The 24,634-nt window shown below is 37.6% G+C and overlaps 1 protein-coding gene across 1 annotated transcript; it reads right to left on the reverse strand.

Moving 5' to 3' along the window:
• Nucleotides 1-24: 24 nt before the first annotated feature.
• NMT2 (N-myristoyltransferase 2) lies at nt 25-24,213 on the reverse strand (the record flags this gene model as incomplete). The annotated part of the gene is made up of 11 exons (XM_057384316.1): nt 25-4,421; nt 4,620-4,757; nt 8,779-8,946; nt 11,396-11,566; nt 15,038-15,146; nt 16,283-16,453; nt 17,139-17,255; nt 17,362-17,453; nt 17,550-17,668; nt 18,645-18,789; nt 24,070-24,213. Coding segments are annotated over 11 exons (1,395 nt in total), but the record flags the coding sequence as incomplete, so codon positions are not given.
• Between the last annotated feature and the right edge of the window lie 421 nt (nt 24,214-24,634).

The following is a 24,634-nucleotide window of genomic DNA, read 5'->3' on the forward strand; positions in this document are numbered from 1 at the left end:
ACTTTCTGCTTTAATAAAGAATATTGCTCAGACTTGAGTGTTAGTCTTTACTTGGGGAWAAGTATTTCATTTGCAGCTGGAGATCACAGACTTAAAGCGTRTAATGAACATGTCGAAATAATTTTAAGACATAATACTTCTTCGGAATTAATGCAAAACATTAGGTGAACTTTGTATTTTTACACAGATGAACATGCTTTAAGCAAAACAGATCTAAGTATAATTACTCAAACAAATCAATACCAAAAGTGAAAGTTTATTTAAACAAAGGTCCATGCCAGTATAACTCTTTTAAAGCTGGGTTCAAGTAAACAGCTGTAATAGTACAGGCGGCCTTCCCTTCTGAACTCTATTATGGTTTGTTCTGCTGAACAGCAGCTTGTTTTGGTCACGAACATATGCAGACTTGGGTTCCACCTGATACCTGATGGTATGCTGGAGGAAAAGCTATTTTCAAATACAAAACACAACCAAATTATTACTGCTGAAGTATGAAAAAAATAATCCATTTCCATATGCAAACTATTAACACATCCTGTGAGAAAATGTAAACCTAAACTCCATTAGTTCTAAATGAAGTCTAAAATTATTTCCCAGGAAACTGACATAAGCCATATACTGCTTTATATAGAGTAGATGAGAACTGTTAACTGCTACAAGACTGAAAACATACCATGTAAGTTCTGAATTTCCTTAAATTTTACTGGGGACTATGAACAGTKTCCTAATGAGGGAGTTGGGTTGCAGGAAGGAAAGGAAATAGTGCTGCAGTTCAGGTAATCAACAGCCTAGGAATTTACTTGTAGAAGAAAGCATAAAATACTTTGAGTTTCTTGGTTGTTCCTTAAAATGTAAAATTTACATCTATTTTTCAGAGATTTGTTATTCCAGAGTTCCACTGCCATTCAATAGCTCATCTATATTTTGCATTTATTTAGAAATTACTTTAGTTCATGATACCAACTACGAAGGCRGGCAGTAGCAATGAGAAGGGATTGTGTAGTCGTGCTGGTCCTTGAAATTTGAACAAAGCATTTAATGCTAAAAGTTTTGTCCTTGTCTGAGGGTGCAAGAAGAGGTGAGATTTCCTTGCCTTGCTTCATAGTCTTTCATACATGTCCTTTGTTCTGGCTTTCTGGATGCAGGAAACTTGGAATGCATGCTAGCACTAGTGTATTACATTCCCAGGCTGGCTAACCATAGCTTAAGAGTCTTAGCATTTACACAGAGCAKAAGGATTAGCTTTGGTAAAGAACATAAGCACAGCAATCATCTTTCAAGCACTTCACTGCCTGCCCAGGTCTATCTCTGTCTTCAGGGATTTGTGCTCCTTCTGCAGATAGGAAATTATTTTAGGAAAGAAATTACAGATGTTTAAAAATCCAAGTGGGAAAGGTGGTGAAGCAAGCGTTACATTTGCCAATCCTTTGCACACACCGATTAGGTTCTGAGGAGTCTTACCTTCATGGCAGGCCTAATGCACACAGGTTCAACCTTGGAAACRACAAGGGCCTTTCCTATTGAGCTCCTGACAGCGGCTCCACACAGATATTCATTTACCTTTTGTTTAGCGTCTGCTTAGGAAGTCAAAGTGAGTTCCCACAATTTTCACCATCAGAGTAACTTTCTTACTATGTGAGTGCAGGCTGGGACATATTCAAGATTCAGGGCCTCTTGACACTGTGATACTTCAGCGAAGCACTACAGATGAAGAACACTCAGCAGGGACAGAAGGGGCCATGCTTARCACGTACAAGTTCATGAACAGAACTCTCCAAGAGCTGTCCCAACACTCAGGCTCAGATGACTGCTTCCCTCATGCTCTCAGGCTGATAAATTTTCTCTCTCAGCTACAGTGCTGCACAGCTTCTACAGGAGCATGTCTCTGCCYTCCTTCCCCTCAGTTAACATGCAGYGCCAGAAAACGAGACAGTTTATCCCTTGGATTCAGAAGCAAATAACACTATTTTACTAGAAGAGAACAMGACWGGCCATGCTCCTTTCTTCATCTGCCCTAACCTGAAGATTTGGGCAAAAGTCAAGCTGCAGGAAACTGAGGTTCAAGTCTGTCTTCTACCTGGACATATTTGGTCCCATGGCCCCAATTTTACAAAGGACAATACAAAGGCAGAATTTGCCTTCTGATTTCASAGAAGAGAGGAGAAATCATCTGCCTAACATTTCTTCCACTTGCTTGTTTTTGAGGGGAAGGAAGGCAGAGAATATGAAYGCATCTTCCACCTGGGCTGTGATGACGTCTCAGCACAGAAGTACCTCAGCCATGAGGACAGAGCTATGCCCTGCTGTCCCACCTTACCTTAGGCAGCCCTGAGCGAGGATTGCCGAGGCTCTGCCTTTAAGAGCTGAAGCAGCACACATTGAGCCCTTTGGTGAAGCTCCTCCTCATCCCAGAGGGCTTCAATGAGAATGCCCTGTCAAGGGAGACACCTTCTTGCCTTTTAGGAATTAAAAACTTGAGTCTTTGATTGAATTGAGATTAAACTCTTCTTGTTACATCAGGTATCACTACCATCAATTACATTTTCAGGCACTTAATTCTGCTCAGGCCAAACACAGAGTCCAAGCTCTCTCTGCACCACCTGTTTGGATTGCTACTAGCAGAGAGGTATTAGAGTGGCCAGAGATACAATGCCCAACTGCACCAATAGATCTCCTTTGAAGTCCTTTTAAATTCGTGAGGTCCCGAGCTGGTGCACAACCAGGGGTCAAACAAACCACGTTCAGTCCCTTCCTTTGTTTGAAGGAGGTTGAATGCTTTAATCAGCTATAATGCAGTAAGGGAAAGTATTTATCAYTGTTTCTAGGGCAGAATCCTCTCACCACAATTCAACAAGAAAAAGAAACCAAACCACAAACCATTCACACATTGGAAAACGAGAGGGAAGAAAGAAAAACCCCACTGCTACAAGGAAGTGGGTCGGGCTAACAGKTATGAAGAACAGACAAATTTATCTTCATGTACAGAATTAAACTTTCAGCAAATCTGCTGTCAGAATTACAGGCATGTTTAAAAGGAAAGTCAGACACTTGCATTTCATGGGATATTCAAGTCACATTCAAAAGATGCTCACAGCACAGAGGCTTCACTACCACAATTTGGCACTTTCAGCTAGAACAGTTTCTTAATGCAGATTTTCTCCGTGCTCACGATTCTGCAGCATCCATGAACTGAAAGAACTGCTATCATCTCTAGCTATGACGCTATGCTGGAATGCATATAAAGTGCTTCAGAAGCCACTCCCATTGTCGAGCATTCATGAGGGAAGTAAAACAGCTCCACCCAACAACAAAGATCAGCCCTCCTACATTTCAGGAATCGCAGTACAGAGACTTCCAAGGACTGAGGGCAGAGCATTTCTCTTCTGTTTACCAGCCACATATATAGCAAAACTTCTTGTTCCAAAGTCAGGATAAAAACACTACCAGGAACAATTTATGAATACATATTTACACAAGGTACTTTTCATTAGAATTACAGACTTCATAGGAAATCAAAGTAGACAAAGGAATATGTGCAATTTCGCAGAAGCGTTGAAAACATTCAAACTATAAATATCCTGATAGCACTACTAAAATTCTTAGTTTTACACACAGGCTGATGTTATTCTACCGAGGAAAAACTAAGGTTTTGTGCCACAACTGTAAATTAAGTACAGTAATGTATTATCATTCTGGCAACATAGATAACACGTGCACTGAACAGTGCGATACTGTTAAATCAATCCACTGATCTATTGAAGATCAAAGTACAAATYTGTATTTTTTATTGATTTGGCAGCGTTGCTTATGGAGAAACAAATGCACTAGTTAAACCAGTACATTGTCATACTGCTCCAGTTACAAAAACATCCAGAACTTTCATAGMGCTACAATCGTATCATACTTCATGATTTTCCCCCAAACGATGATATCCATGTTAAGTAAATAAGCAAAGATACTCCAGTTTGTATCCTTCATTCTGTTACACTGACAGACATACATCACCACTTAATAAATAGAAATGCAGCAGTTCATCCACATAATAGCAAATATTTTTGTAACCTAATCCTCCACTGAAGTTCAGTTTGTACAAAACAGTCTTTTCTACAGAGTGGAAAAAATACCTTCTTCTCATCAAGGTGCAAGCTAAGCTTTGAAACTTAAATGAATGTGCTTTTTATTCTTTTCATGGACAATAGAAGAATTTCATGGACTGTCTGATCTATCTGAAAATGCGTAAATTTGGTCACATGTGGATGTCTTCATTGATCAGATTTAATGGACTATTTCAGTATCACTGACGTTGTGCTTTTACTCCTCTTGAACAACACCATTTCAAGAGTTATGGAGATCAAATTAACTCAAACGATGACCTCAGAGTTCTAGAAACATAAATGTTCTCATTGCAATACAAGACCAACCTAAAGGAAGAAGAAAAATAGAGTATTTTAGTTCAAGTACGGCAGTAAATCYAAACATCAATAGTCTTCTGCATCTCAATTATGGATCATAAATAGGGCAAATTAAGTTATTTTTAAAACTTCTGCCCATTTTTGGCCAGTGTAGATTAATGTATCATTATACCTAATGGAATTCAGGAACTCATTTTTCTGTCTTACCTTTTCAGATTCCATGCCCGGACACCTCCAGTTGTACAAGTAATACTGCAAATTTCCATCTCCAATCCCAAACTTGAGTTTTTCCAGGAATGTTTTGTTTTCCATTAAGTCTAGTGCATTGAACACATCAAATCCTTTCTGGCAACAGCAAAACATTTTTAAAATTTTACTTTTTAAAGTTTCAAACGATAAAGAAATCATACAGTATCCAAGAGACTAAGGCTAATTAAAAGGAAAAAAGGCAATGGAATAAATCTTGCCTTTTAATCAGTTACACACGCAAARAAATTTTCCCAATAAAAACTCAAGCAAAATGCACAACTTTGCTTGAAGATTATGTCCAAAAGGGTATAAATTTTAAAGCCACTTTCAGGGCCTAAGTTCTTAAGCGTCCTAAAACATTTTCCATTATTTTATCCTTACAGATAGCCATTTTTTTACAATCAGATAGAGCATTTTRACACATATGGCCTATTCTAGTTACAGCTGCATAAATAACATCTTACAGTGGTTTTTAGCAATTTATCACTCCGTTACCGATAAACATATTTTTGTGATTTAGTCCTTKTCTGAAATGCCAATATCTTTAGAACTCAAATCTTTCATGTGATTCCCCCAACTCCTCTTTTCACGAACCTCCCAGATTCACTGCTCTAAGAAACATTTCTTGTCTCAGAAGAGCCACATGGCCAAATCAGTCTCAGAGTTTTGTGCATCAGCACAAACATACTCAAACCCTAACTCACTGTGAACTCTTAACAAACACCATAAACCCAAGGTCAGTTAAGCCATTGCAGCGATAATCATCTTGTACAGAGAGCTGAATTTGCTTGGGGGGTGGATATAAAAGTCCATTTATTTGCAATTAACTACAAGGGAGCCTGAGYTAAGATCCTGAAGTCTTAGCAGCACAAAGGTAGTGCTTGGCAGGACACGATACACTCTTYAGACAAAAGTTAGGAACAAAACAACAGTGCTCAATTACTTAAGCATAAGAAGATGGGCTAAGGTACTTGCTTTACTCAGTAAAAAAATTAGATTTCTTTTTTCTTTTAAATGAACATCCCATATTAGGAAAAAAAAAGGTTTGAACAAAACAACGCATTTTAAACTCTACATCAGGACTATTTAAAAGAATGTTACAAAGCACAGACAGTGAGTTTACTAAGGCTTCCCACTACCTTACACAAAGATCTTTCTGTGTGCAGATGAAGCTATGCAAAGTTAAATGTKCTGTGAAAAACACACAGAAGCAAGACAAATAAGGTCTTGTCAAACAGTATTTGACATTTGGCAYTGAAAGTAAATTTTTAAATATTCCAGGTTAGTAAGTAACAGAAATCTCAGAAGGCAGSAAGTAGGGGAGAACAGAGACACACTAGACACAAACACACCAAGATGTGCAATTAGTTTTAATTCAGTATCCAAACATCAGAAGATTAATTTCAGGTTAGTATCTTCTGAGAGGTATAAAAAGGTTTCTGTTCAAAGGTACTTTCTCCACAGCCCTAATAGACCACTGAAGCAGACTCTTAAGAGAATTTCTTCCATGTGTATTAGATTTAGAAACTTAGTGTCAGCTTCAACAATAAAACATGCAGCGTTTTAGAGGGATTTTCCTGATACAAAATCTCACTCTCTCCATGCAGAATGCATAGAACCTAATGAATAACGCCAAATTTTGGGTTTTACTTTGAAGGTCAGGTGTTTTGTCCTGTAACTGCTAAGATTTTAGTAGTCTTAGTTCTAAACTAATTTTATATAGTGTAATATGAAGATAAAAATAAACRTCAGCTGACATGCAAACCCTGAAAGCAATGTGCTGAACTGAATTTCAATATCCAAACCCCACGCTTTGGAGGTAAAAGTACAGAAAGGACTGTGGTGGGCTGTCCCCAGAAAAGAGCCAAACATCCACACGCCCTTTGGTTTACTACTCTCCTACAGAATGGGGAGGAAATAGAAGGAGGGCAAGATGTCTTAACTGAAATAATCACATTTTAATAGAGAATAGAGAATAGAGAATAGAGAATAGAGAATAGAGAATAGAGAATAGAGAATAGAGAATAGAGAATAGAGAATAGAGAATAGAGAAAGCAACAGCTGAAGACACAAAGGAAACAAAAAGAATTCATCCCCTACTTCCCATTGCCAGACAAACATCAAGTCACTTTCTGGGAAGCAAGATCTCAGCATGCATAATGGTTGCTAGGGAACATAAATGCTACCACCGGAAGCATCCCCCCTTYCTCCTYCTTTCCTTCAGCCTTTATTGTGGAGCAGAACATCAYATGGTGTGGAAWACCCCTTTGGTCAGTTGTGGTCACCTGTCCTGGCTATGTCCCCTYCTTACCCACCCTCAGCCTCCTCACTGTGGGCAAAAGAGAGAAAGCCTTGAGGCTGTGCAAGCACTGTTCAGCAACAGCCAAAACACTGGTGTGTTATCAGCCCTGCTTCAGTGACAAAGTGCAGCACCATATGGGCTGCTAGGAACAAAGTTAACTCCATCCCAGCCAGATTCAGTATGTTTGTAAACAGCAGGCTRTGGATAGGATTGCATTTATCATCTCTCTTCTGTTGCCTTACTTCTCCTCATGTAAAATTCAACTGCCAGGTCTGCAACTATAATTAGACATCTAATGATGCATTACAGGCCCAGCAGGTACTTAGAAATCCACAGGTGTCTAAATCCSCTTATTGTAAGTGATATACGATGATCCACTCAAAAGGAAAGAATCACATGTTACGCTGAGAGTGAAACATATGCAGGGGATGGTGCAAAGTCAGACCATGGAACTGCCTCCTCACCCATGCCATCCATGAATGAAAGCCCAGATACAGCTCCCTGCCCCACACTTCTAATGGAGACCAACTGTCACTCCCTTTCCCACCATGACTTTTAAGAATTACCAGTATTTTTAGCTACTTCTGAAAATTACACTAGCCTCTCAAAGTCTGTCTCTTTTGGATCATTCTGGAGCCTGAATAACAAGGTTCTGTATTCCCTGTGACTATCTAGGAGTTTTCCCTGACAAAAAGTTACTGAACTGCTTATAGGCCAACAAGCCTCAGCAAGCAGTTCCGGTCACAGATGGCAGCTCAGCTGCAATGCTGCATGAACATGGCTGGAACAGACAGGTTGAACTGTGTGGCTGCTTTCATGCAGTCTGAAGTCTGAACAGACACAGCCTTTGCAGACCATCACTAGCTTCATCCAGAACCAACAGAGAAATCCCTGTGGCACGTGCAGGCAGTTCCGAGCATGGCTGGCTGAGCACTCCCCAGCAGCTATAACAGCATCAGCAGTGCAGCAGCAACGCTTGAGCTGCACTGAGGAGCAGAGAACATACCTGTGCTCTGCAGCATGCTGGGAATGGCTGTAGAGTGAATGCCACAGACTGGATCAAGCCTGTGCAGTGCTGTGAACTASCCAGGCTGAAGAGGTCTCAGAGAATTCATTCAGAGTGCTGGCATGTGCCACCGGTGCTAGCACTGCACTCCCACAAAACCCTGGTGACTAAGAGCTGAGTGATGGTTTATCATCAGATAGTTCTAAGTTCTAAACTCTCAAAATTCTTCAGTTTAAGAACTTATTTATAGTCTTTTCCTTTCMATTCAACCAAACATCTTCCATACATAAAGGTATGCACAAAAGCTACAACATTGCATCATCTACAGAGCTTTACAAGTTTGTAAACAGAAGGCTGTGAATATGATTGGTATGATAAAAAAAAGCTCACATAAATAAATGTCTACATTTTTTAGAAGCAAAAATTGTTTAAAAAAGCAAAATGTATTTGATGTATTTGAGCTTATTAATTAATCTCCAAGAGAAATTATTTTMGTGATACTTTTCATTCTTCTGATACTTAGTGACTGTGGTCATCACTGTGCTCTTGGGTGTTTCCACAGTTCAGGCTATGGCAAATACTTTATGCATTTGTCATTCCCTGGCATCACTCAAAGTAAAAAGGAAAAACAAGAATGGTGCTTTATATTTTGATGTATATATTGTGTATGTCTCATTCAATTGCATTCTGTGCTGTAGACAGGAGAACTRAATGCATTGGCATGAATAAATTACTCCAGTTCTTACCTTGGCACCACTCCTAAGAATACTTTYGTGAATGAAGCAGGAAAAACCTAACCTACAACTTACCAATTTAGCTATAATGAGTGCATCATTCATTAAGTCCAAGAGGGGAGTCTCTGTATGAATATTGTAAAAGGAATAGGCAGCTTTGAGGCTTTTATGAACAGGATGATGCATCACTGTTGAAGGTAACGTGTAGAAACTGAGGAAGTCTGTTAAAACACCATTTGAGCCCTAAAAAACCAAAAGAAAACAAAAAACTTAATTAATAAGAAGTAATCAGTTATTGCTTAGGCTAATGTGGCAGTTCTACAGAAAGTAAGTAATAAATGAAGTAAGGTTTGTGCACTGTAAGTACTATGGTATAACAGCTAGTCTTAGGTAAGATTTAAGGAAACAAATATTTAGATATTTTTAGTCAACAGACTAAACAGCACTAACATTTTGACAAGTAACGGTCAAAGCARTTCAGTCCATTTCCCAAGTTTAGTTTGCTATAGACAAACTTAACAAAGCACACTTACACTAAAAGTATAGAAGTTTTTTCTGACTGAACTTATTTTTAATAAAATATTCTTAAAATATTATGGATATTTTAAAAATCTGATGGCATTCACTTAAAGAAATTATTTTCTCATCTTTCTGAAATTATATACTGTGCTGTTATACAAAGCAATATTTAAATATTAATCAACAAGCACAACCTATTTGTTGGACAACAGTACTAAATCACATTGAAATTCCAATAAAACCAACAGTCATCAAAAAAGTGCTTATAGAGTAATCTAAAGTATACTACATAAAACTTCTTAATTTCACACATCTAAGGAAGTTTAACCATCTTYAACTGGGCAGATTAGTAGGAAATAGAAAATAATTATTACAAGGGTTATGACTAACATGCTGAGCACAAAAAAMAACTCCCCAGATTTTCTCTCCTGGTATCTCCAAGAAGATAAGGCAAAGGAGACACACAAATACTTTTTCTTGCTTGTCTGCTTTATTTTTGAATAACTAGTGCCCACTAATTAGAGTTCAATGAAGGATTTCACAATGGATCCTTAAATTAGTAGTATTTCTACAGTAAAAAGTAAAACAGTTGAACATATCACGTGCAAAAAAGCTTTTGTCTTAGATCAGGTACAGCTGCTATAGTTGTACTCTACTAACTACAAGCAACATAAAAGTTATTGAATTAAATAATTCAGTAATTCATTAATTAAATAATTTGCTCATTAAATTCAGTAATGATGATGAAAATATTAACTCAGAAATTATATACAATATTCTAAGGTTTTAGATTTACACATTACAAAGATGACTTAAAAGTCTGACACTAACTTCTCCAGCTCACATAGATCTTAAAAAGATCTTATGCACAAAAAACCCTACATTTTGTATAGTAAAAAACTAGTCCAAGAGACAGTATAAGACACGTAAATGAAGACAGTGCAGTTTAATTAATATGGCACTGTTAAGGTCACATTCATGCTGATCCTGGTGCTTGTGAACTCTCCTGTAGGCTTCAACTCACAAAGAAAGCCAAAAACCAACCTAAGGAGCAGCGCAGAGGGCAGGGAGAAGAGGGAGTAGAGAAAGAAGGTGGGCTCTAAATTAGACCATGGAGAAGTCCAATGTGCACTAGACCCACTACAAACTAAGTGGAAAGCTAAGCTTGGGCAATGAAAATGGATGAGTAGGACTTCTCATCTCCAGCAGCACTAGATTTTCTAATTCAGCTGAGACTCCTGCACAAATTCAGGTTCCAGTGTGGGAACACTGAGCTTCACAACCTAGGGCTTTATGAGGAGAAAGTTTAGAGATGTTAGTGCTGTAATTTTAAAATAAACTTATCACTTTAAGCAAAGTCATACAGTATCTAAATATGATGCCTATAACTGATTTTATAAGGACTCAAAGGGAAGGGTGTATCTTTCCACTAGCTTTACTACACCTATTCCAAACATGTCTGGGAGATTTCCAATCCAAATTCTGATCTATTCCTGTACTCATTATTTTGAGAGAAGCATTATAACCAGCTGTTTGGAGGTTGGGGATGGTAGGTGTGTGTGTATACATATATACAAATTCAYAAACATATACACACATTATTTTACTGGAAAAGACAGGTTTTACTGAAGCAAACAATCAAAAAATGTAATTCCCCCAGCAGGTGCCTCTAAAATTGGTTTAAAAAATAAGAATTTTGTAATTCTGTATGGCAGAAATGTGCCTAACTGGGAGAATGATAGTCAGTTCAAACCAAATCCTTATCTCAGTCACTGCATTATTTTTCTTTTTTTTTTTCTAGACAAGGAGGCTTGAAGACTACTGCTTAATATCATGTCATATCCTTGTGAAAAAAAGAATCAAGAAATGCAGGTGGAAGAGCTGATCTTAAAATATGTAAGATTCTTTATTGTAATTTTCCCAAGATAGTGATACCTTGATATTTCAGAATTCTTCTTTAAGATATYCTATTATAAGAGCACTGCAGTTTATCACAGCCAAACATTTTCTCATTAACAAACTGTAAYACAAAGAACATAGCTTGGACTCATGGTATCAAATTCTACCTGTAACACATATATTTCATACTACCTGCACATTACAAACTTGATGCCAATGTGAACTACTGTAAGTGGCATTCATAAACACATTCATATGTGAGGGCATCTTTTACCTCTACCACGTAAGTGTCAATAATATGATCCCGAGGCAGGAACCAGTGGGCCACCTCTTCTTCATCCATCACTGGAGCAAGGTTAAAYTGTTTCAAGTAAGTATTGATTAATTCCTGTACTGCTTTAGTATCTTTTTGTTCCATTGGTCTCAAACCTGAAGTCTTTGTAGCCTTATTGTAAGAAAAGAAAAATAAATGTTAAGATGTTGAAGGAAAACTGCAAACACAGCAAAGGCTGAAAGTAGGTTGCAGAGTCACTCCACTTGCTATAATGCATTCATTATTAGCCTACTTCATCCCAGCCACCTAATTCATTATGCTATTTTACAAACGGCTTTCAATCAGAATTCCCTCTCTTCTAATTATGAGACAGTCTGGGGCACTTCAATCTTTTTATTTCATTATTGAAACAGCTTCATTTCTCCAGAGAAAGACATACCAACCGCCTAGACTTTGTGCAGTTTGTATTTTTTTTTAAGGGCAATTTCTTATCTTCTAAACTACCAGGGGCCCAAACACAAAAACAAAGAAACTTGCATATCAGAAGTTACCTGAAGACAAGAACACATGCAATTCAAACTTACGGAAATTACAGTCAAGCTGACATCAATGTCAGTTGATAAAGTTTAATTAGAAATTTTTTAACAAAAGGGATTCCACCTATTTTTAGCATTTACAAACTCCTTTGCTAACTCAACTTTCTATACAGATACAACTGCTATTCTGTTAACAAGAGATCTTCTCGTAACTTAAAGCTGCCTGAAATGAAAACCCTATTTCAACAAATAAAGTTATTCTACTGACTTTAAACATCAGAAAAGGAAAATATTACTTTCTAGTACTATGCAATTATTGTTTAAATATGCAAAAGTGATAGAGGTTTTCTTCCCAGATTTTGCTAGCCTTCCTGGATATTTYCTTTTGGGAAAGCTAATGCTTGCTCTCTTCAGAGCTCGTTTATCCTGCCTCATCTGTCTGAGCTACATACTTGGGCACGTACCACATTAATCATAGCAAAGTCAATTGCAAGAGGAGCCAGGTAGAGACTTGATTACTGGAAGCCTGAAATTAGTGTAGCTGATTATGCTTTGCCCAAAAGGCTTGATTCTGGGGGAGGTGTTTATTCACACACTCTGGGAGTCAGCCGCCAKATGAGAAATCAGGGCACATTTTTCCACAGCTCTGGCCTGTGTATTAGATTTCAGTCTTCCTGCTTTCCTAGGCAGCCTGGGACTATGGTCTGACTCCAGCCCATCACCTATATTTTTAAATGCCCTTATTTCAAAAGGGAGTGCACTTGATGAGCAGGAAGGATGGAGGAAAAGCAGCTCATCTGGAACATCTTTTTCCCTGCAGTAATGCTCAGAATGGTCACCAGTAAGTGATTATCTGCAATCCCAGAGGTAAAGGAAAGTGCACAGAACTGTGCTAAAATTTGTTTCTCTGCCGGTCTGGGCACGTATTCATGTGACTGTCCTGCATCAGGAKCTCAGTTGGGCAGGAAAAGACATACAGGGATAAACATGCTCCTGTCCTGACTCTAAAAGAAGACCAATTTTACTTCTTTCAGAAAACTCCTTGCTCAAGAGATTAAACATTAGGAAAGAAAAAAACTTGTTTGTTTTAAAMAAACTATTGTTTGTATCTATAGGTACATACACAGCCCTTAGTGAGGGTGGTATTTATTAATTACAGTATTTATTATAGCTGAAAACCTTTTTARTTCAGGATGTTCAAGTGATTAGGAATGATTAATTCTCTTAAAGAGAGATGAGATCCTAGTGGCAATGATATTCCAAGGACACTAAGAAAAGAGGTTAAAATACAAGWACCAGTGTTTGGTACTGAGGGACAGGATAGCATGGCTTGAATGGACACATTTGTTCGACAGCAGTGTTTATAACAGCCTGGAACTGAGGAAAAAAGAGCCTCAACAGCACTTAATTCCTTTCTGAGGAAAAAAAAAAAAAAGCCTTTCCAAATAAACCCAAAGCACAAGACCTAAAGAGAAAATATCAGAACAAAGATTAAATCTCCATTTTCCATGGRAGAAGCTCCCAAATCCAACCTAAAAATAAAAAAAACCCAAAGTATATGGACTCCTACATCACTTAGTCCTAAAACCTGATTTTGAAAGCATCTATTTTGTATTTGCACTTCTGTGTACAGTATATGTTTGTCTTAGCTATATTTTATGAATGAGATATGATATATTATTTGTTTTCCATAATTCACTTTCCTGTTGAAACTGGATTTTATAACATAGGAAATGATCAGGGTACAACTGCTATTTCTAATGATTCTCTGTAATTACACTTTTGGTACTATAAGATCCTTATTCTTTATTCACTTCCTGAGTTGTTTCCATAAGCAATGTTACTAGAGTTGCCACCAAAACCTATACTTGAAATAGTATATTGAACTCTTTAGACTGTTAAAAATGTCTTCAAGATTTGATGGAAGCTATATTTAGCCGTCCAAGATTAAAACCTAATTAATTTGGTTATTAATTCTTAAGCTCTGCAAACTGCTGTCCTGCACGCAAGGGAGAAGCTGCATGAGCAGGCAGTTGGCAGCAGGCRGTGCAGGAAACGAGTCTCCCTGACAGCAGCAGGAGGATGGATCAAGCCATGGCATGGGCTTTATTCTGAGGGTGCTCAGCCTACTACTCAAATAACTGAGCACTAAGAGAATCTGCAGCATCAAGCTAAACAGAGCAACAGACACATTTCTCCAAAATCAGAGAAATCATTATGATGTACTATGAATGAGGAAAAATGTGTTGTTTTTAACCTTTAAAGGAAGGTTTATTTGTTTAAATAAAAAGGGGTTCACTGATAAGGTACAGGTAAAGGATACTCTGCAATCCCTTCAAAAGAGGTAGGTTTTACAWGCAAATGAATGATTTTCAGCCATAAAGCTCAGACTAAATTCTAMAGGCTATTAATTACAGCAATGAGATTTTTTAACAGTACGCAGTATTTACAGTGACTTACCCTGTCTTGGAAATGCACCTTAAGGTTTTTTGCAAGCCTAACTATTAGCTCCAAACATGRGAAAAATATTTTTAGCTACCTAGCTATGCCAGAGCCCTTGTTTTTYACCATGCAAGCAAACAGGGCACAACATACTGAAGTGGCTTTTGCTGAGCCTRCTCAACGCAGAAGAACAACATTCTTTGACAGAACAGAAAAAAAAAGTGAATTAGAGTGGAATCAACAATAAGATTGTACTGAGCCAAGTCGCTGACGGACTTCGCTGAGAATTTTAAGACATGAACTGTTGATTTTCTGTTCCAGTAATCTCTTATCAGATTAAACATACCGAGAATAGTCTTACGAATCTTCAACTCAATCCCACATGTTTGTGAAGTCAAGCTTTCTGGGTTTTGGGGTTTTTTTTTCCTTTGTTTGTTTAAGGATTTTAGGTCAAAATTTATATTTTCTCCATCGAGATCCAGATTTCCAGTCTCTTCTGTTTAGTATAGCCCTTAAGGTCTTTTTCATCAACCAGAGATTATTTTTTTTAATGTCCTGCACGCACTGCCTTTACAGAGAAAAGCCTGTGCTGTCAGAGACAGATGGAAGGTTATTTTGGGCCTCACAATAACTGTGGGGATTCTCTAGAAGTCATACTGCTTACATCAGGAAGTCTGTAGAGCTTCATTGTTCTTTGTAGAGTCATGTTTCTACTCAAATGTGAAAATTTCACCTCCACCAATTTTCTGGGATTTAGTGATCGATGCCAATACCTGAAAATAAAATAAATAATGAATTTAAACATTATTTTAAGTGTCAGCATCATTTGCATCCATTTCCCTGCTTTCTTGCTTGCTCCTTTTCTACTCTCCAAATTTATTTCAAAGCAAACCCCCTACTATGTCTATAAGAAGGCTGATTACCAAAACAAAAATTGAGGGGAAGTTATATACAGGCACTAGTTTTTTAAACAAGCCTGCTACACAGTATTTTCRATCTAAGYTAATGCTTTTTGATACAGATTGAGWAAGCACAGGGCTGAATATTTTAGTATTTGCCACAGCCCTGAAAAACTCATCATACATTCATGATAATATTTATTTTCTTTTGCAATCTGGACCCTCTGCTCATGTCTAAGCATTTTGTTGAAAGATCTCTCCCTTTCCTGGGAGGTCATTATGCAACAGTATCCCTGGTTATTCTAACACAGCATAGCTTTTTCGCCACCCCCATCATTCCTTACAAAAACTTACAGGATCTGTGGTGTTGATAGGTACAAAAGAATTTCAAATCAAAAAGTACTCTGTCCTCCAGAAGTCTAAACAGCTGGACTAAAACTGCAGGAACWGAACTTTTCCTAGTAGAAATAAAATCCATTCCAAGCAAATGAAATTATATTAGACTGTAACTCTTCCCACATGGTAGTTTTCCTATATTTATCAAATGCCACTAAAGTTCTCCTATCTCCAGGAAAAAATGAAAGKATTTCATAAAAGCAAATCATACAATTACCAGAAATGCTCTGCCATCTCTGGCAAGCAACCAGGTTAACAGGGAAGTGTCCCAGCAGGGACACAGGCCACTTGAAAAACACAGGTATACAATGTTGCCATTGCTAGAATGGCTTCTGCCAGAAGCTCAACAGAAACGTCTGTTAGTCTATTTAAAGTATGCTTAACTTATTAAACCACAAATTAAATTGTAGTSCAAAAAGCTGTTTTATCCAAGGCACTGGGAGGGAAGGGGAAAAAAAACACAACCACCAAAAGAACCAACCGGGACAAACACTTGGGCCTTCAGCTTGTATCTWTGAATTTTATGCTTTTACTATTTTTAGACAATCACATTAAATTTTCTTAAAAATAACTGATATAGGAACCAATATTATTAAGAACATCACCTAGGTTACCTGCAAGTGGCCACAGGTTTGGGAAGTACCACTCCAGCAGTATAAACAGCCTGAAAAATTCCTTCCAAGTTTACTCTTCTGGTTATTTCCCGAATCAGTACAGGTGCCACCCGTTTAGATCTGAGTTTCTTATGGACACACAAAAAATTGATTTCTACCATTTTCTTCATACTAAAAAGACATTAAATAGTGGAAAATTAAAGAGAGTTACACAWTGCATGTTTCCATTTGTATAATTATGGTTTTCCATACAATGACAGAAGAATTTGATGTAAAATAAACTGGCCTATGAGAAAGTACATCTGCAACAAATACTAATCTATGATACTGTGACTGCAAGGGCAAATGGTGCAATATGGAAGTTATGCCTAAAGGGTTTACAACATTCCTTTACCAAAGCACTTTCAAGACTTAACTAATATCTACCTTAATTTAAGATGCAGAACTGCATCCAAGTACATGCTACGTGGTCTCGATAAGGCTTTATGTTTGTCAGTGTATGAAGACCTGGCCAAGAAGTCCAGCTGGTCAACTATCCTGTAAATGCTTTCCAGCAGGCTCARAAAATTGTATGCCATTATCTGTATCATCCATCACTAAGAAAACTCCTTAAATAAATATTAGTGCTCTTCACTGAAAGAAGACCACCAGCTTTTTTTTTTTCGGTTGGGGGGGGGGTGAGGAGAGTTTTTAAAAAAAAAAAAAAAGTCTCTGCTATATACACAGGATTCTTCTGACTCTTTATCAAGTGAACCTCCTTCTCTCTTTTTAAACTCTCTACAGCAATGGATACCAGTTTAAGATTTGGTCTGTAGCATTATTCTTTTACAAACACAAAAGTAATGGTGCATTTTACCTGTCATAAATACGAATATTTGCAGGGATGGCACTTATGAATCCTACTAGTTTTTTGTTTGAAGAGACTCTAACCCCACAGTGCCACTGGGGTAACCAGCCTGGAGGACGTAAAGCCCTAGAATTGATGACAGAAATAATTACAAATTACTGCCTAAGAAGATGTAATAAAAACACCCTTCTTTGCACTCCAGCCAGAACATAATGTGGAACTTGCTACTCACCACAGAAGAAATTCAGGTGAATAATCAAACCTAAACATATTATCATCATCTTCTACGTAATTTTCATTTAACAGTGTGTATAACTCCTTCAGCTGAAAACACACACAAAAAAATCCAAAGACTTACCCACATATCAATCAAAATTAACTTGAATTATTTTAGATATATATAAAAATTGTTCTACTTACAACTTCAGCATTGCTAAGATCCAATGTGTCCCACATAAAACCTTGTGGCAAAGAATATGGCTCTAGGCGGACATTGTCCTTATCTGGTTCAATTGCACCATGTGAAGTTATAACTTCATCTTTTGAGGGAGGAGGAAGAAAAAAAAMCCAAAAAAATTGTTACAGTGCTAGCTTTCCTGATAGTTCTGTAAACTGCATTTAATTAACATCATGTATTTTCTTATAACTATGTGAATGGAACAAGAAGCTTTTAAAAAATGCTGAAAAAAATCAGTATTAATAGTTTACACTACGTRTTCTCACAGACCACATTCAGACTAATGACTGTCTCATCATAATATTTATAGATATGCACAGAACCACTCTATCTCAACTGATACCCTGTATTTCATAACACAGGACAGCAACTTCTCAACACATGCACAGCATTTAGCCAGCCACGAGATCCACAGTCTCCCCATGAGAAACATGTAATCACAGCTAACAAGCTGTGGCTCAGATCCTGTTTATCACTGACTTGAACAGACCCGAACTCAACAGGATTATTCAGGAGCAGTAACATAGCAAARCCAGGACATTTAAGACATACTGATGGTATGTGAAATGTGTTCCTCAAATCCTACATGAAGGCATGCCTTCCTCTCCTCCCTTACTTTACAGCTCCAGTCCTAGTATACACTTAAAAACTRCAGCTGTTCCTCTTCTAAGGAGCGGCACCTACTAAATCACAGAAYCATAGGYTGGAAAAGACCTTTAAGATCAGTCCAATCACYAACCYTACACTGCCAAGCCCACCAYTAAACCATTTTCCTAAGCATCATATCTACATCTCTTTTCAATACTTTCAGCATTTCCCATTTTTACAGAGGACATCAGAATGAGATTTATTAGCACTGTATCTTGTTGCATATTATCTGGGGGCAAGACAAGCACTTCCCAAGAAAACATCAAGAATTCCACGTAATAAGACAAAGGGAGATCCCTACCACACACAGTGCAGTTTTACACCCTTTTTAGAGAACATGCCACAGAGYTGGCACACATTTCTTTAGTGATCATCAGACAGACCTTTCACAAAGACCCAATAAAACTTACTAAGTTTAGGTACAGGTTGYGTATCCCAAAACTGGTATTTACGTTTGGTAGCCTCATCAATATTCTTTGCTGGGCCTTGGCATGCAGAGAGCAGCTCCATTGCTCTCTGGATGTCTTGAAGCTTCTGCATTGGAATGGCTGGATTCTGCACACATAGACAAACAGAACAGGAAGCTTATTGAGTACATTCACTTTCTGAATAGTTGAACAAACATGTTCGTTTTTTTTACTGTTACCTATTCTTATATGTACTCATCTCATCATGGTTAGTTTAGGTACAATGTTTGAAGACAGGAGGGTGGAAAAAAAGTCAGGTGGGCAACAAGCAAGAAACTTCACAACACAGTTAATAGTTTGGAGTAGCACTTTCATTTCACCAAGAAACATCAACTTTTTTAACACAAATACAGCAGCATTATGGCAGGATACTGTAGAGGAATAATAAATGCTTCTTATATTCCCTGTTCTCCTAGCAAAACACATTAAAATACCAAAAAAGAGGTCAGTTTATGTGTTTAACAATTAAAGTACCATGGGTATAAATGGAATTGTCTGAAATTGTACTTTACACATACAATATAAAATAATATTTAAATTCTCTCTGGTTCAGTAGTACCTGAAGGCACACTGATATGCTACAACTATCTGTTTTTTAATCTTAGTTGTATTGCCTTGTATTAGTTTACAATCATTAGAGCAGGTAATACCTTTCTGCATCGTCTATGTAGGAATTAACCATCTTGCCGCTGACGTCAATATGGACGTGCCAATATGGACAACTAAAGACAATTTTAACTGAGACAGACAAACATAAACTCACTTTCCACTTAGAAGTTAAAAAATCTTTATASGAAAGTTATTTGAAAAGCATAAACCTAAGACTTAAGTGTTTTTAAAATGTGCTGTTAAACTCTCACTTTTGATCACCCTGAGTAATTACTGGAATGAGAATTTCTCCTGCAAAGGAAAGTACAGAGGAATAATGGTAAAATCTTAAGGGATTTCTCCCCCTTSTCTTTAAATCTGTTTGTTTGTTTTGTTATTTTCCAAGTGCTAAGTCCTATTCGGAGGCATACCAACAGCATGCTTGTCCTACAGTTTCCCTAAACTACAGTACAATAATGCATCTGAAAGAATAGTCTCAAATGCATTGGAAAATTTTAAGCAATTCTGCACAGAAATTTCAAGCCAGACTTTTTTTTTTTTTTTGCTGAATAGTAATGGATCCATATTTCACTTTCTTTCTAGGATTCATGTATTGAAAAACCAGCATAAAATAAATGTAATAATGGTAGTAAAGCTTAATTTCAACAGACATCAGCCTCTGGTACCCTTAATAACAAAAGAAGTAAAATTCTATGCCTGGAGCTTATCAGCCATCATTTACTATTTACAATAGACACTTTTATTATCTAAATTAATGGAAGAAAAAGCCTAATKTTTAAGTATTCCAAATTTCACTTGTAAGCATGCCTAAACACCTGTCAGCTGAATAACTGTGAATTAACATATTTACACACTTTAGAGCAACACTGTTCCAGCCTAAAAAGCCTACCTTTTTTCTAGATCAYGGTAAGATACATTTATAATAAATATAATTTATTAGACATAAAWTACTAATGCCACTATACAAATTCTGAAATCATACATAAATGTTGACACATTTGCATTTATTTCATACATTTATTTAAAGTCTCTTAATATGTTTTCTACATTAAAAAATTATAAAATCTTAAAAAAAAAAGTTCCTAGGAAAGATCTTACTAGCATAATAGTAAAGTAAGAAGTTAATGTTCAGGTACTAAATAGACCATGGCTGGGGACATCAGGAGGAATCCCCTTTCATTCCAAAACATTCAGAGATTGGCCTAAGAAGTTTACTTTCAATACTTTTTGTTTTCCTTTAACAGAAAGCAAGGAAAACCTACACAGAACTTCATGAATTAGAAAACAAAACCCAGCTCTTTTGTTTCATTTCCATTTAGGGCAAATATCTCTTCACAGCACAAGATGGCCCTGTCATGCAATAGGGCTGAGGTAAGCAATGGTRTTTTTGCCCCAGTTTTGTTGACAATCTCAGGCCTTTGATGTCTCTGAGCATTTTAGCAGTATGAGACTCCCATTAACCACAGCAGGAGAGAAAGTAAGGGGCTGTTGAGCAAACTAATCATGCACAGGTCCTTGAAAACAGACCAAATGTATGTGAAAGTGCTGAGGGARCTGGCTGATGTAAGTGCAACTAACTTCTATTAAGTTTAAAATAGCAATTGGTATAAGTTTCCTATAAATGGATTAAAGGAAATGTCATACCCATTTTCAAGAAAGCAGGGAGGAGGATTTTGAGGACTCAGGGATCAATACTGTTTTTATGATCTGGACTTGACAAAGAGTGCTTTCTCTGCAAGTGCACAGATGATACCTACTTGGGAAGAACGGTTGATATGCTGAGCATATCAACCACAGAGCAGCTATTCAAAGCTACTTTGACATGCTGGAAACACAAAATCAAGTTTGACAAAGGCAAATGCAAAGTCCTCCATCTGGGATAGAAAAAGTCCCTGCAAAGCCAGGCCAGAATAGACTGGCTAGGAAGTAGCTTTGCAGAAAASAACTTGGAGGTCCTGGTGGGCAGAGGGTAGCAAAGGACAGCTGCATACTGGATAGTACCAGTAAGACTGGCCAGGAAGTCTTCCCCTTTATTTGGGACCCCCGAGGTCACATCTTGCAGTCTGGGATTCTCCATTACAAGAACATTAACAGTGTTGCAAGCTCTCTGGAGGGTTACCAAGATAAATGGGGAGCTGAAGCACATCACACACAAGAAGACAAGAGACCTTGGTTTGTTCAGCCTTAAGAAGAGAAGGATGAGGGAGTAGGAAGAATCTTACTATTGCCTAATGGGAGGGTATAAAGAAAGCTGAGCCAAATGTTTTCAGAGGAGCACAACAATAGGACAAGAAACAAAGGAGACAAGTTGCAAAATAGCAAAATCCATTTAGATAGAAGAAATTACTATTTTTTAAATCAAAACCATAGTCCAATGCTGGAACAAGTTGCCCACAAAGATTGTAGAGTCTCCATCCTTGGTAACCAAACAACCTGATCTAGGCCTGAGCAACCTGATCTAGCTGGATATCTGCTCTAAGCAAGAAGTTGGTCAAAAAGCCTTGAGATGTCCCTTCCAATCTGTTACTCTTTGACTAGGTTGAGTAGGCCACTGCTGTCTACAATAATGACTGATAATATTGCAGATATGGCAAGCTTTGTTGGTGTGAGTGTGGACAGCCTGCATCACAGGCACTTGTAATAGGAGAGGTAGAAGTCTTGTGAGATGGGCAGTGAAGTGTCTGGRGGTCACTGTAAGCATAAGATGCTAGCAAGCACTTCTTGCTACGATTATACTCTCACCAATGTTCAAAAAGTCTACTATCACGTGTAAGGAAGGGAGAAGCCAGCTTTACTCATCTCCAGACTGATACATCTGTTTATAAACTCATGTGACCTTAAAATCCTATTTCAAAATAATTTTCAATGAGTTGAGGAGTCCCAGCAAGTTCTACCTGATAATCCTGCATATATTCTCTTAGCAGTAGGGTGTACAAAGTCATATTCCTCTGAAATATGCTCTTTTCAACCAAGTGCAAGCAAACTCTAGAAGCCTGTTTTCTATAATAAATTTCACATAGYACAAGGAATACAAAACCTAAATATYACTTGAGTAGCAGAGTAAATATACTTTTCTATACTGATCCAGATTAGCAGTCTAAAATGCTTTCACAAACCCTRAAACAGAATAGTTGTCTAAGACAGACCTGGAACACAGCAGAGAAAGCAAAATACCCCCCCAGTCAATGCTAATGCATTTGTGACTGGAAAAAGGGGAAAGTTTATACGAGTAAAGTGGTTTTAGCTGCCTAGAGCTTGAAAGAAAGACTTATATAAGAACTTTTTTGATGCAAATAAAATAGAAAATTTCATAACATTGCTAACTAACTGACTAAACTTCTTGTGTCACTAAAATAATCATGAACAGTGCCACTTTAAGTACACAACTTAGAAGTTAGATAGGCTTAGAAGGATAGGCTTAGAAGGATAGGCTTAGAAGGATAGGCTTCCTTTTGCAAAACACATCACATCAGAGAAATGGCGTGCAAGACTGCAAGGTGGTGGACTGAAATCTTGCCGCCGAAAACAAAAAAAACCATGAAGCAGCTTCCTTTTAACGCAATTAGAGGCAACATATGGAACAATAAGCTTGGTCAGCAGAAAATAGCAATTAACTATGTCTTTAGGTTAACATGAACATTTACTGTAAGAGTGTGAAATTACTYGTGATCATTTGTAAACAGTCTTCCTGTATTACCAGTTCATGACRCGTGTTTTACAGAAATGCAGAATCAAAACATGTGGCGAAGAACTGCTTAAGATCTCTCTACATATTATACATAGTCCCCTGTGCCAGATGTGACCATTCAAAGCAATCAGGGCAACACAAAAATCTAAAGGAACAACACAAAAATCTACCACTATACTAATGAGCCAGAACACAACTTTCTTCCCCTAAAATTAGTTGGTAGCCCCAAAGACAAATCTTACATTATGAAGATTATTACTATTGGTACAATGGTGTAAAATTCTCCAGATCAACCTGATAAAGCAAATATATGCTCAATGGTCTATAAACTTTCTTAGTTTTACAACTTTAGCTCTTGGACTCAGATTTCTCTTGAGATAAAAGCTGTATGCTAGTAACTCATCRCATGTTGTTCACTGCTCATTCAGAACATGATAGACAAAAGCACACAMACAACACTATTTTATTACAAAGTCAACAAGGACTGCACATTCCCTCAAGTAATTTTGCATTCTTATAGTGGAGGCCCTTCCGACAGCAAAGTTTCTTCAGGCTGTATGTCCATGTTTGAGATTACTGCATTTTATGTACAATGACATGCTGCTTGCTTGCCCCAGTGAAACTCTGGTTAGCACAGCAGGCCCACCTTCCCTCCTGCTGCTGCTGTTGAGAGAGCTTTATGCTGCACAAGTGACCAAAACTGCACTAAGCCACACTAGACAGTGGCTAAAAACTAAAGGCAATTCATCAAATACAAAATCTGTTTAAAAGCATTACCACTGCAGACTATGATTCCATGCAACAAGGCAGTCACTAGCCTGAGTTCTAACTGCTCAAAGAGAAAGACAAAACAACTCCTCCTCTGCCTTTCTCACAGTACACCACCRTGGTGATGATGACAGCTCTGAAAACACCAGGTCCTGCCTTGCTTCTGTCTGTTCAGGACAGGAACCATTTGCTTGATTTTCACACACTAAGGCAGAACTACCGACTCGCTTTCACAACAAGCGACACGCAAATTAAAATTAAATTAGAAAGCAAGCACAAATTAAAACAGAACCAGGCTCTCACTTTTGAAGGCTGTTGAATTTTAATCTCCTGGGAGTCAGATGCAGAATCTGATTTGGTGCCTCCAGAATTTGGTTTCTCCTTTTTTCTCTTCTGCTTCTTTTTCTTCTTCTTCGCTCCCAAATCCCCTCCAGGACTTCTGCCAGAGATTCAAAGAATGTGCAATGAGAAAAATCAATACCACTGAGCCTAAAATTTTAGAAAAGTTAAATATGGAAAACCCAGCATTTTGATATGAAAAATCTAACAACAGTTTGAATGCAAAACAAAAAGACAGTGGAAAGAAAGGAAGGAAGGAGGRMACTAAAAGCATTGATGAAAAAATTCCTGCAAGTGCTGTCTAATTTGTTTTATACTCTGACACCAGCATAACCAGGCATTTTGATATAGTGGTGTCAAATTGTGACACTACATAGAAGCCAGTGCTGTTCTAAAAGCTGTTACCCAGGTTAAAAACAAAGTGACCAATTYAACAGTTCGGAAGAACACAGGAAAGTGTGGGAACTGAGGAAARTAACCTTCTTGGAAACTCAGTAACTATCAGAGCCCAATACTTCTTCTCCTTCAT

The sequence above is a fragment of the Malurus melanocephalus genome, unplaced genomic scaffold (genome assembly GCF_030028575.1).
Source record: "Malurus melanocephalus ecotype Western Australia unplaced genomic scaffold, MMel_1.1 scaffold_14, whole genome shotgun sequence".
Classification (NCBI taxonomy): Eukaryota; Metazoa; Chordata; class Aves; order Passeriformes; family Maluridae; genus Malurus; species Malurus melanocephalus.